Here is a 13,730-nt window from a genome sequence, read left to right on the forward strand (position 1 = left end):
GACCTCCTCGCGCCGCCAGCTGCGGGCCTGATGCCGCGGGGGCTCCCGTACTGGGGGTCGCCTGACTGGGGCCTACTCGGCCCCGGGGGAGAGCGCACAGTCTCGGGGAGCCTCCCACAAGCCGGCCTGTATGCCTCAGCCTTTCCATTCTCTTTGAGGAGAGCCGGGTCGGGCTGAGGTCCGTGTTGTCCCCTCGGGGAGCCCCCCAAGATGGCTGGGTCGGGAAGGCTCTTTGTTGGTCCGGGAAAACCCTGGGACAGCTGGGCCAGGCGGGAGTCTGCTGCCCGCCAGGACCCCGCAACAGGACAGTTAGGCCTAGTGGGTGGGGTCTCTGCCACTCCCGGGACTCCCCTCCGGGACTGCTGGGCTGGATGAGGGGGTGGGAGGCCTGTGCTGCCCCTCCAAGACCTCCCTCGGATTGCTGCCCTGCGGCGCTCCCGGGACTTCCCCGGGGTGGCCAGGTTGGGGCGCGATCTCTGCCAGTCATCGGAGCCACCCCTCCCCCAGGACGGCTTGTCTGGATGGGAGCCGTGCCTGCCCTCCACAACCGATGTGCTCACTTGCCTGGGAAGTTTTCCTCCCGCCGCGGAACCCCCGGAACCCCCGGGGCCCTGACGCCACTTCCTCCCCACTGGCCGTGGGCGTTTTCTGTCCGACACCCCCTCTTCCTGGCCGGGCAGCCTGGGTTTGGCAGACCCCCGGGCCATGGCTCCACACTTGGGCACTGGCATCTCTGAGCATCTCAGTCTCATCTCCTGAGGACAGCAAGTGATCCTGGCTACCCTGGGTGACCAGGCCTCACGTTACAGATGGACAGACTGAGGTGGGAGGCGGACACCATCCGCATCTGGTGAGCTGTGGCCTCCAACCATCCTTTCCCTGCCTCGTTCGGGGATTCTCCCTCCAGAGCCCTGTCCACTCTGGCCTTGTTTCTGGAACTGCTCCTCACCCGGAGGACCCCATCCTTTCCATGAAGCAGGCAGTGGGGGCTTCCTGGCAAGTGGCCTCTTCATTAACTACTCCAGAGTGTGTGCAGATGACTGGAGGGGAGGCGGGCCAAGTGCAAAGCATTGTTATTGCGGAATTAAAAAGCCCGCTTGCGCCCACCTCCAGAAGTGGTAATGCAGTTACAGATGAAAAAATGAGAGCTTCCAGACTGTGCTGAAGTAAGCCCCACCATCCATTCTGGTTCAGAGCATAATCGCCTTGTCTTCAGAAAGAAAGAAAACAGAGCATGCCTACCAAGCCCTTCCTCTCTTCTGCTCTGCTCTCCTGGAAAGTTCTGGACTTCTCTGGCCCAGGGCCTCAGGAGACTGGCCAGCCCCGCTCCTGTGGGCACTGGACAGACGGACAAGGTGAACCACCTGAGCCTGCTGGAGGGCCGGTGTCCCAGGGCAGTAGTGATTAGGGAATGTCACTCTGGCCACATCCGAGCCTGGGTGGGCCTCTATGGGGAGGTCCCCGTTTGCTTTGGTCTGGTTGTCCACAGTCAGAACCAAGTTCTGGACACAGAGTCTGGAATGGCACCCTGACCCCTTGCGTTACAGGACTTTGGGCAGCCTTCTTTGGCGCTGTGCCTCATCTGTAACGAGAGGGACGGCGGGCTGGGTAGGACTTGGACAGATAGGCACTGTTGTGGGGACCTACAACCTGGCCAGATCATCACGGGCTCCGAGTCACCTCGTACCCTCTCCCTTGTAGTCACAGCCCAGAAGAATTCTGCTAGGGGTGGGCAGGGGTCTTCGCCATCTGTCCGTTACGTGCCTGGCTGGCAGATCACCATGGCTCTCTCTCCTGGGACCTTGGGCAGTGTGTGAGGTGGTGGGGCCAAGAGGAGAATTCATTTTTGGAACAGTCTTGAAGTGTTCGAAAAATTGCTTTCATGTGCTCAGGAGGCCCTGTGGAGGCTTCCAGACCGAGCCGCCTGCTCAAGCCCTGCCCTTGGAACCCAGAGTGGTGACTGCTCAGGGACACGTCTGGGTTTTAAGCACACCCATTCATTTGGGCAGTCTTTTCCTAGATGGGCTGACGCAGGCACTTTGGCCCACAGAAATAAGATACTTCAGAAGGGGGTGGGAGGGGAAGCAGGGTGAGAGGTTGGTGGGCTGATTGTGCGGGGAGCAACCCCATGAGTGTTGGGGCAGGGGGCACGTCGGGGGTCAGCTGGTGTCACCTTGTCATTTGACTCACATGGAGTCCCAGACCCAGAGAGGGGAAGGTGCCAGGGCGTCCCAGCTCCCTGCTCAGTGCCCCTTCCTCTGCTCCAGGCATAGAGCAGTGCAGTGCTCAGGCGGTACCTGGACACCCCATGCGTATTCCCATGCCTTCCTCTTGGGCATGGCTACCCAGCGCCCTGGGCCTGTCTCTTCCCACAGCTGAGAGGACACATTTGGAAGGAAATGTGCCACCCACCTCAGACCTCTGGCTGGCATTGGCTTGGAAGTCCATGTTTAGGGGTGGCAGGTGTTGGCCACACCCGGCCCCGCCAAGTGAGAGGCCAGCTTCCAGTTGCAGAGAGGCCTCCCTGCTATCTGTTCTGCCTCTTGCTTCCCATCTGTGAAGTGAGTGCGGCCACTCCAGCTCTTCCTGTGCTCCTTCATTGAGGGATGGCTCCTTTCAGGGATGCTGCCCTGTGTGCCGGACACTGGGCTTAGGGTCTCACAGCCTGTGTCGTGTCTTGCTGGGGTCACATGGCCAGTGAGAGGTGGAGCCAGGGTGGGAGCCAAGTGTGGCAGGATCCACAACCATAAAATGACCATCATCCTGCATGGCCTCTACCTGTGGGGGCCGCAGCCTGTTGAACTGTGGACGGCAGCCAACCCTCTACCTATGGCTTCCCAAACATGAGTTTGCGTCACCTCTTCTGCGTCCCTGGGAGGCAAGGCAGCTTTGGGTTCAGAGCAGGTAGCACCCAGGGTTGTGTTGCATGGTGGGTCTAGTCCCAGCCAGCCCCAGCAGTGGTAGATGGAGATGAGTGGACCAGCCTGCATCTGGTTTAAACCTTGGCCAGCAAGCGTGGGACTGGCTCTGTGCCAGGCAGTGGTGTGAGAGGGAGAGCCGCCCAAGGAGCCATGAAGGGCTGGCCTGGGCAGCCAGGCAGTGGACAGAGAGAGTGGGAAGAGGCAGTGTCCATTTTCAAAGTCTGCAGCTCAGGCGCCACCGCCCCTGCCGCACCCTCTCCGGCCACTGGGCCTTGGCTCAGCCTGTCCCTCCCTTTATAGGAAGTGATCTCCAGCCGGCTGCCTTCTTCACCAGGTCATTCCCGTTCACCTCGAGCTCTGCAAGCCTGGGGTCTCAGCCACTCTCCTCAGAGCCTTGCTTGGGGCTGAAAGGGGTTCCTGGAGAGGCTGCTTCGGGGTGGGGAGAGTGTTTTGGTAGGTCAAGGGTGAGGGCTCTAGAGTGAGCAGTGTTGGCTCTGTGCCTTGAGTGAGTTACTGAACTTCCCTGAGCCTCAGTTTCCTCCTCTATGTCATGGGGATGTTAACAGCACAGAGCTCCTGGGGTTTTGTGAGAACTTGGTGAGGGGCGCCCAGAGCTGTTAGAAGGAAGGTAATTAAGTAACAGCAGCTACTGCTATGGAGATTATTGTCTTTATGTGGCCATGGTTGGCTAGTGCAGTGGCCCAGACCCCATTTCTGACTCCTGGGCAGCCAGCATGGGGAGGAGGCTGGGCTGGGTCCAGACTGATTGGCCTCTGCCCCCAGGGTTCCGTGGCCCTTTCTTTGTGGTCAGTGTGGTTTCCGCCAAGGCCTTGGTGGTGGGATGACCCTGGCCTTTCCCCTGCCCGGGCGTGGCCCACAGGACCCTAGCCTCTTGAGCCTTGGATGGGCAGGTCCTTGTCTTCATCCCATCCAGAGAGAGTGACCTGCACTGGGGCCACCAGCTGGCCCATTGCATCTAGGCAGCTGCTGCCCTGCTCCAAGTGCCCCCAGGAATGAGGCAGCATTGCAGACCGCGGGAGCCACTGCAGTGGTGCAGGCCTCTGCTCAGGTGTGGTCTGCAGCAGCTGGGTCAGCACAGGGCAGGCAGGGCCTGGAGGGAGGCTGGTTCCACCTCTGCCTGAGGATCATGGCTCCTTAAGGGAGGGGCCTACAGCCGGGAGGCTGAGTGGGGGGCCTGGGTGATACCTGCAGACCTCCCCATTTCCTACCACTGGTGCCCTGGTGTCTTTGAGCCCATACCACCTTCCCTCTGTGTGCTTACCTTCACCCCTAGCCTCGGACTTGGCTTCACTACAGCCTTGCGTGTGTCCTCCTGGTCAAGCTCCATTGTTTCTGTGGCTCACTCTCAGTCCTTGTGTGCTGGGCCATTGTCTCCCTCTCTTCAGGAGAAAGGAAAAGAGTTCTGGGGGACAGGTTGGGGACCTCAGTAGAGGTGTGGAAGGTATGCTTGCTTTGTTGAGATGGTCACAAGTTGCGGCTCTGAAGTTAATTCTTCTCCAACGGGGATTAGAGACTGGGAAGGTTTTTCAGTCATTTTAATTTATTATTTAAGCCCTGCCAAATTCCAAGAAGGATTTGAAGCAGATTATAGCAGAAGACACAAATAGTCTGGGATCATGAAAAGATCTGGAATTATGTAATGTATTGTGAAGGAGGAAGAATTATCCCAGAAAGCCTGGGCTCAGTAGGCATCCAAATTTAACTTGAAGCTCCCTGAAGATGGTCAGGGCAAAAAGAGTAGCATGGTGGGTTTGGGCTTGCAGTATCTATTTTTGGTATTTGTAATGCCATGTATTTTTTCTTTGCTTTGTTTTATTTTTTACCCATCGAAACTCTTATTGAGGTAAATTTTACATGTTGTGAAATGTGCACATGTTAAACATACCGTTAGTTGGATGAGTTTTGATTAATATAGACCTTCATGTAGCCATCAATCAAATCAAAATAACAAATGTTTCCATCACCTCAGAAAGTTCTCAAAAGCCCCCCTTACAGTCAAGATTCTATCACCCTGGCTTAAGTTTGCCTGTTCTTAAACTTTCTGCAACTGGAAGCCTACAGTAGATGCGCTTTGGGGTCTGGCTTTTTTCTCTTTTTTTCTGAGACAGAATCTCACTCTGTCATCCAGGCTGGAGTGCAGTGGCAGGATCTCAGCTCACTGCAACCTCTTCCTCCCAGGGTCAAGCGATACTCCTGCCTTAGCCTCCCGAATAGCTGGGATTATAGGTGACCACCACTATTCCCAGCTAATTTTTGTATTTTTAGTAGAGATAGGGTTTCACCATGTGGCCAGACTGGTCTCGAACTCCTGACCTCAGGTGATCCGCCCGCCTTGGCCTCCCAAAGTGCTAGGATTACAGGCATAAACCACCAAGGCCGGCCAGGTCTGGCTTTTTTCATCGAGCATATTGGTTTTATTCTTTTTTTTTTTTTTTTAATAGACAAAGTGTCATTCTGTTGTCTAGGCTGGAGTGCAATGGTGCGATCTTGGCTCACTGCAACTTCCACCTCCTAGGTTCAAGCGATTCTCCTGCCTCAGACTCCCAAGTGGCTGGGATTACAGGTGCCCACCACCATGCTGGCTCATTTTTGTATTTTTAGTTGAGATGGTTTCACCATGTTGGCCAGGCTGGTCTCGAACTCCTGACCTCAAGTGATCCACCTGCCTTGGCCTCCCAAAGTGCTGGGATTACAGGCATGAGCCACAGCGCCCAGCCCCAATAGTTTATTCTTTTTTTTTTTTTGAGACGAGGAGTCTCGCTCTGTCCCCCAGGCTGGAGTGCAGTGGCACGATCTTGGCACACTGCAAGCTCTGCCCGGGTTCACACCACTCCCCTGCCACAGCCTCCCGAGTAGTTGGGACTACAGGCACCCTCCACCATGCCTGGCTAATTTTTTGTGTTTTTAGTAGAGATGGGGTTTCACTGTGTTAGCCAGGATGGTCTCCTGACCTGGTGATCCGCCCGCCTTCACCTCCCAAAGTGCTGAGATTACAGGTGTGAGCCACTGCGCCTGGCCAGTTTATTCTTTTTTGTTGCTGAGCAGTGTTCCAGTAATAGATGTGCCACAAGATATTTATCCATTCCCTTGTGGATGGATATCTATCTCTACCTTTAGTGTGCTGTGTCTGTGTCTGAGTCTTGAGTCTTGCTGTGTTGCCCAGGCTGGCCTCCTAGACTCAAACGATCCTCCTGCTTCAGCCTCCCCAGTAGCTGGGACTGAGCCACTGAGGCCAGCTTGTGCTGTGTGTTATTAAGTACTGGAACACCAGCACTATTGTTGGCAAAATACCCCATTTAAGTATTTTATAAAAACCGATATCCAATTGTATGCCTTGAGATCTGTGCCGCCACATCCTGGATCTACCAAAGTTACTTGTTTGCTCAGAAAGTGATATGACCACACTCCTCCCTGTCCCATCCCTCACCAGGTGTCTTAGAGTTTGAACTGCCTTTTCGCAGGTTATCTGGGAGGTTAAGTGTCTTAGGCTGTGGAGTCATCTATGTTTCTGCCGGGGCCAGTGACAACTCCAGAGGTCCTGGTTGGGAGGTTTCTAAGGAGAGCAGGAAGCAGGAGAGGATGGAGCAGAAGCTGCCTGTGTCCCTCCTCCTCCTTCCCAGCCTTCGCAGATTCCTGGGCTCTCTCTTCTTTTTCCCCCCTGCCATCTGCCAAGGCACCCCTCCAGGCAGACACTCCGGGCTGCTTCTGCCCCAGCACTGGAATCCCCAAGCCCAGGAGGCATGCACCACTGAGCCAAGACTGAGGAGGGTAGAGGGAGACTCAGCCCGGGCCCCCAGCGTCTGGGTTTCCTCTGTGTGCTCCTGAGGCCACCCTGGCTCTTCACACTGAAGGAGCTGACTTGCCTCTGCTATTTTTACAAATCTTTGCTGTTATTTTTTTCTGCATAATGAATCTTAGCAAAAGATTCACCCATCTGCTCAAATGTCACCTCTGCAGAGAAGCCCTCAAGTACCTTGCGTAGAACAGCTTCCCGCATCCCTCTGCTGTCTGCTTTGCAAGCGTTTATGTTTGTGCCCCTTAACACACACCTTGGAGTGTGAGTTCCCTGAGGACACAGCTGTCCTTTTACACAGCAGTGCTGCCAACAGTTAGACCTCAGTCAGGAGGTGCAGATGCACGAGTGTTGCTTTATAATGTGCATAAGGAAAGGGACTGCAACCAGCCACTTCCTGCTTTCCCCAGAGCAGTCCAAGAGGAGACCCTGCCTGCCTCCAGTGTTGGCGGGTGGCTCTGGGGGCAACACAGCTCCAGGGAAAGATTTTGCCCCCGTCTCTCAGACAAGGTTTCAGGGAAGGTGAGGGATGTTCAGGGCATCTGAGGAGCGGTGTCTGTGCAGCCTATAGGGAGAGCAGGGAGGGCTTGGTTGGGGGATGGATTTAGCACATGGGGTAGGCCAAGGGAGGGTGTGCCCTGGTGCCCAGCGGGTGGGGCCAGTGTATGACGGCGCAGAGTGTGATTGTGCTGCGGGCAGTGGGACACTAGGGTGCCACTGTGTGCTTGCAGGCCACCTGTGCCATCCGTGGTAGGTACATTTAACAGATGGGCAAACTGAGACCTGAGCAGTACAGTGACTGGCTGAAGGCCCAAGGCCAGTTGGAGTCATTAATATCTGCTCCCTTCCTCTAGTCTAAGCCTGGGTCTCCCAGGGCAAAGGAGCCTTTATCTGTAGGCTGGCGTAGGCTCCAGTGGGATGCTCAGCCTATCCCCATGATGTTGTCTGTCCAGGGAGGGAGAGAAAGCATTGCTTTTCCACCAGGCACTGTGGCTCACGCTTATAATCCCAGCACTTTGGGAAGTCAAGGCAGGAGGATCGCTTGAGCCCAGGAGTTGGAGACCAGCCTGGGCAATATAGTGAAACCCCATTTCTACAAAAAAATTAAAAAATTAGCCAGGCATGGTGGTGCACACCTGTAGACCCAGCTAGTCAAGAGGCTGAGGTGGGAGGATCGTTTGAGCTTAGGAGGTTGAGGCTGCAGTAAGCTGTGACTGTGCCACTACACTCCAGCCTGGGTGACAGAGACCTTGCCTTTAAAAAAAGGGAAAAAAAAGCATTGCTTTCCCTATGGCTGCCACAGCTCTGTCTTCTCTGTATTCACTCTTTCCATCACTGCCATGCAGAGCCTCCAGGGTCCCCTCTTGTGACTCCACTGGCCCCTGGCCTGTTGACCCCAGAGTGGCCGGGTGGGTGTCTGTGGGTGTGGGCACCTGTGTTCTGCGGAAGCAGCCAGGAGTGGGCAGCAGATGGTGTGTGAAGTCACCCCCTCTGCCCAGTATGCTGGGGCTGGTTGCCATGGGAGAGCATATGGCTGGGCTGGGTTGGGCTGGGGAGGCCTCCTGACCACACCCTCATCCCTGCCCACCGGCCAGTCAGCGGAGAGCTGGGCAGCCTCCAGCCATGGAGCTTCCTCTCTGAGGACGAGGACAGAACTTGCCCCTTTGCCCCTCTTTCCCCCTTCCAGCCAGGACTGAGCCCCTCTCTTTCCCCTCCTCCCCTCCCCCAGGCAGTGCTTAAGGGTCACCTCTGCCATAGGGCACAGATGCAGGAGGGGGACCTGGTGGTCAGCAGCAGGGCAGAGCGCACATGGCCCCTCCTTACTGCACACAGGGGCGCTGCTGGTCCAGGAGGACCTGTCTGGAAGGGCCCTGTGCTGGTGTCCGCCCCACCTGCCAGCCCCAGGAGGCTGGGCAGGAGGAGAGAGCTGAAAGAGGAGGGTGCACAAGAGGAAGGGGTCGCTGGGGTGAGCGGAGAGCCTCTGAATGGCACCCCGGGGCTGCCTTGCTGGCCCACTCCAGCCTTGGGCCGCTGGGAGCTGTGCCTCTCTCTGAGGCAGGTACCTCCGGCAGGGGCCTCTGCTGCTTGTTAATTTCCAGATAATTTGGAAAGTTGTGCTGCCTCTTCGAGTGCTGTTCCTGACAGACCTGAAGTGGAGGCGTAGGGCTGGATTTACTGGGATGCGGGCCAGGACTTGGAGTGCAGGGAGGCCCCACCCCACCCCTGTGCTGTGTCCCCTACCTGGCAGCTCTGCCCACACACCTTGGGTCCTGCCCCTGACCCCAGGTCTCTGGGGACTGGCCTCGGGCATGCCAAAGGGGATGACCACTGGAGGGATTTGGCTTCAGGCTGTAGGGCCCGCCCACCTTCCCATAGTCAGAGCCGCTACTGTAATGACAAACCCTGCCCTGCAATCACTCCACCCTCGAGAGCAGGGAAGGATGGGAAAGCCCTTTAAGGCAACAGCTCCAGCTTGAGTCCTGAGCGAGCGCATGCTCTGCGGTCTGGGGTCACCCGGGGTGCTTTCCAGCAGGCACATGCCTGGGTTATGAGGTGGAGGGTGCGAGCTCTGCTGGCCGTGAGAGCTGTGTGGGGCATTGCCCTTCTCTCTGCCTCCAGGTAGCTGTCGTCTGTCCTGGTCCCAGGGCAGCAGTGAGGAATGGCTGGTGTTGGGGTGTGGGCTGTCCGTTCTGGGTGTGACAGTAGGCTCACCTCTGTGCTGTCCACAAGAGTTCCGTGCCCTTGCCTGGGTTTTTTTGTTTTTTTGGTTTTTTTTTGAGATGGAGTTTCGCTCTCTCGCCCAGGCTGAAGTGCAATGGCGCGATCTCGACTCACTGCAACCTCCGCCTCCCGAGTTCAAGCGATTCTCCTTCCTCAGCCTCCTGAGTAGCTGGGATTACAGGCATACGCCACCACGCCCGGCTAATTTTGTATTTTCAGTAGAGACGGGGTTTCACCATGTTGGTCAGGCTGGTCTTGAACTCTTGGCCTCAGATGATCTGCCTGCCTTGGCCTCCCAAAGTGCTGGGATTACAGGCATGAGCCACCGTGCCCGGCTGTTTTTTGTTTTTTGTTTTTTTGAGATGGAGTCTTGCCCTATTGCCTAGGCTGGAGTGCAGTGGCATGATCTCAACTCACTGCTACCTCCGCCTCCTGGGTTCAAGCGATTCTCCTGCCTCAGCCTCCTGAGTAGCTGGGATCACAGGTGCCCACCACCACAGCCAGCTAATTTTTGTATTTTTAGTTGGCCAGTCTAGTCTTGAATTCCTGACTTCAGGTGATCTGCCTGCATCGGCCTCCCACGAGTTCTGAGAATACAGGCGTGAGCTGCCTCGCCTGGCCTCTCCTGGGTTTTGAGCTTGCCACTGTGAGTGTCCAGCCTAGGAGGATGGCGTCAGCTCTCATTGGCCCTCCAGAGATACCGTTTCTTCCTGTTCCTGGGGCTGGCAGTGCTCACCTCCGGCCTCAGGAAATCCTCTCCTGCTGGCGCTCCCAGAGCCGGCCATCAACCAAGCCCACCCTCACTGCTGCTGGGAGGCCAAGGCTTCAGGAGGGGAAGGGCTATGGGCCTTTACACTGTGCAAGCCAGTTTTAACCTGCTCTTTTCACTTGAGTTTGTTGTAAGAATCTTCTTGCATTATTTCAGTCTTTGGAAGAGGCCATCTAATAGCTGCAAACTATTCTGTTGAGGGGCTGTGGTTTGTCTCACTGGTCCCCTAGAGTTGGCATTGATATTATGCTCCACACTTCGCTGTCATAAATGCTGCAGTGGACATTGGTGAACATCGAGCAAGAAAACTTCTTCTGTGCATTGGGTCTGTCCTGAAGGCAGACGTCAGGAAGTCCAAAGAGCAGGAACCCTATCCCAGACTTTTCTTTCCACTTGGGTCCAATATAACCCCCTCCACTCCAGACACTTAGTGTCCTGGTGTGCTGGGTCCACCTGTTTTCTGTACAAACAGCTACTGCAGGCCCTGAGGGGTTGGAGACATCCCTTCCAGCCTGTGAGCTCATCTTGAACCTGGCTGAGGTGCCAGGCCACTCCTGGGATGACACAACTGTCTGGGAGGGCCCTGTGCTGGTGCCCTGGCCACATCGTCTGCAGCTGTCTCCCTTGGTCCGGCAACAACCTCTCCCAGCTGCTTCTCATCCAGGGCCTCTCTCCTTGCTGCCAGTCCCACTGTGTGTGTGCGCATGCATGTGTACTGTGTGTATGCAAGTATGTGCCTCTGCACTTATGTGTGACTTAACCACCGCCATCCTTCAGACTAGGGCAGCCTCAGATTTCGTCACACAGGCCAGCGCATCCCATGAGGGCCACCTCTGAGGTCCCATCCAGTCAACAATGTTTACTGCACCCCTTCTCACCAATGGGGCTAAACTTCAGTGGGGTGGGGGTGGTGCTGGCCCCAGTGCTAAACTCATATTTACTAGGGAGGAGGATGCTTAGGTCTCAGCTGCCTGTCCTTTTGTAGTCTGAGTGTGACAAGGGTTTTTGGCTTTCTGAGCCTGGAATGCTGCTGTCCCTGTCCCTAGATTCCCTTCCAGCTGCAGGGTGGGCTGAGGTCTAGCAGCTCCATTTATTCCCTGGCCCAGTCTCCTCTGTTCCCTGAAGTGTGTGGGATGGGGCAGTGGTTGCTAAACTGGGTCTCAGTCTCTTCATGTGAAAAATGGTCCTAGGCCGTGCACAGTGGGTCACGCCTGTAATCCCAGCACTTCGGGAGGCTGAGGCGGGTGAATCACTTGAGGTCAGGAGTTCGAGACCAGCCTGACCAATATGGTGAAACCCCGTCTCAAAAAAACCCAAAAAACAAACTGGAGCTAATGGTGAGCCTGTTTTGCAGGATTGGTGTATGCACAAAATAAGTGCATGGGCATAGGGTCCCTGGCACTGGCTGGGCGTGGAGGCTCTGCTGGGTATGTGGGGCTGCATCCCTGTCCTTGACAGGAGAGGTCCGGGAGGCTGGACTGGGGGTGGGGTGAGGTTCTGCCCCCTATACCCCAGCCAGAGCCTGCCCAGTGGGTGCTCCTTCCCCACCCCCCAGCTACATCCCCTTCAACACATTGGGGCTTAACTCCTGGGGCCTTGTTTCCAAAGCGGAAATGCCATTCTGGGAGGCACAGGCTTTGGGGGGAGGGAATTTAAGTGGAAAACGAGCAAATTTTTGAAATGCCTGTGTCGGAGCCTGTTCCCTTTGCTGCCTCCTGCTCACACCAGCAGCCCCACCCCCAGTGCTGCTCTAATCCAGCTCCTGGGGGAGGAGGGTCCCATCCCCCAGGGTCCCAGCCATCCACCTCCTCTATGCACCCCCCTCCTTGGCCAGCTAGGATGGAGCAGGGGCCAGCTCCCTTGAGGGCCAGGCCTTTTGTGTCCCTGCCCGTCCCTGCAGAGACTCCTGCCTGGAGCCCTGCCAGCAGGGCACTGCCTGCCCATGAGGCCTGGTCTCCCCTCCCGACAGAAGTGGCAGCCCAGGGATCACCTGAGGCTCCTGAGGGTCCCGCTGGTTCAGACCTGCTCTCTGGGAAGCTGGTTTGTGTGCCAGCCAGGCTGAGGGAGTGGGTGGCTGGACAGGGTCGGTGCAGGAGGGGCGGGGCACAGCTCTTGGGAACAAGCAGGAGGAGATGCTCCAAGCAGCCTCCCTGAAGGCTGGCTCCTCTTCTGAGGTGAGGTGGGCTGTGTCGGGGAGGCATAGGGTGTTGGCGAGCTGTTCTGTTCCTCCTGAGGAGTCTGGGTCATGCTGTGTCCCATCCCACTGGTCCTTCCTCACCCGTTGTGCTGTGAGTTCTGGTTAATGGTTCCCAAGCCAAATATTGAGGAAATGCAGACATCCAGTTTTTTGGGAGGGGTGGGACGCAGGAGTCTGCTTTTAAACAAGCTCCCCAGAGCATCTGAGCAGCCAAACCTTGGCTGCCCTAGCCTCTTTTCAGATGAGAAAGGAGCCCAGAGAGGGGAGAGGGCCTGCTAAGGCGGCACATCTCGCCAGATGCTGTGTAGGCTGAGCCTTGGGTGTCAGGCAGAGGGGCAGCTGCAGGCCCACCTAGGTTTATGTCTGTCATAGGCCATGCTTGAGAATTCTCTGCTGCGTGAAGCGGGGTCTACCCTGCTGCTTCCCTGCCACTGGAGCTGCCTCATGGCATCGCCTTGCTCAGCCAGTGGCCCAGGATTGTTGACTGAGGGTCCTGTCTGGTCTGGACCAGGCTCCTCCTATGATCTCCCTGCAGATTGTACATCCCTGGCCTGGCCCAGGGGCTCTGGCACCCTGGTTTTGCTGCAGGGGGTGACAGTCACTGACCTGCAACCGAGCAAGGGGCGACTCAGGAGAGCCAAGGTTGTCTCCACTCCGATTCCCCTGGGTGATTCTTCCTTCTGTCTCCCTCATTCCCCCAGTGCCACCCTCCTACCCCATGTTGCTGAAGCAGATGAGTTGGAGCAGGACTCAGGAGGATACTGGGCCCAGGTTTTAGACTGACCGTAGGAATGAGTAATGAGAGGAGGCAGATCAGCTCAGCTAGAGTCCCCAGATGTCGGCACAATGCAGGGGGGAAGGTAGGTGCTGCCCGTGAAAAGTGCAGGGTTGAGAGGTCGCCAGCCTCCTTGCTTGAGGCTTCATTTCCTAGGGTCTTTACACGGTGGGCCCGTCTACAGTCGGAGCTGTGGTGGTGGTGATTCTTCTCCTGCAGGCTGGCGCACGCTCCCTCCTCTTTCCCACTAGATTCAGATCTGAGTCCCACGGCCCATGGACACGCGATGAATGCCCTGGGGTTGGTTAGCGGGAAAGACACAAGTCGGCTTGATGTCGTGGCTCGGCTCTGGAGGAGGAAGGCAATCCGGGCAGCCTTCCCAGAAGTGGAGGCATTTGCAGAGGCCTTCGGTGCGTTCTCGTCCGGGTGGAAGGCGGGGACTTGGATTTGTTGGAAAGCGGTGTCCTGCGCCCTAGGCTGGAAGCCTGGCCTCGGCCAGGGGCCTGGAGCCTCGGGGTGGCGGGTGGGGGGCG

General features: G+C 56.8%; 1 protein-coding gene across 3 annotated transcripts in view; it reads left to right on the forward strand.

Annotated features, from left to right (window-relative positions):
- Nucleotides 1–13,730, forward strand: part of BCAR1 (breast cancer anti-estrogen resistance 1) — a 39,488-nt gene that overhangs the window by 2,353 nt on the left and 23,405 nt on the right. The window contains exon 1 of one of the 3 annotated variants that reach the window (XM_011946008.1): nt 1,134–1,384. The exons of the other annotated variants lie outside the window; for them this stretch is intronic. Within the exon in view, the coding sequence (XP_011801398.1) occupies nt 1,235–1,384 (150 nt within the window). The 5' untranslated portion in view covers nt 1,134–1,234. Of the gene's footprint in view, nt 1–1,133; nt 1,385–13,730 lie in introns of those variants that run through there. 3 annotated transcript variants of the gene reach the window in all.

Source organism: Colobus angolensis, unplaced genomic scaffold (genome assembly GCF_000951035.1).
Source record: "Colobus angolensis palliatus isolate OR3802 unplaced genomic scaffold, Cang.pa_1.0 Scaffold248, whole genome shotgun sequence".
Classification (NCBI taxonomy): Eukaryota; Metazoa; Chordata; class Mammalia; order Primates; family Cercopithecidae; genus Colobus; species Colobus angolensis.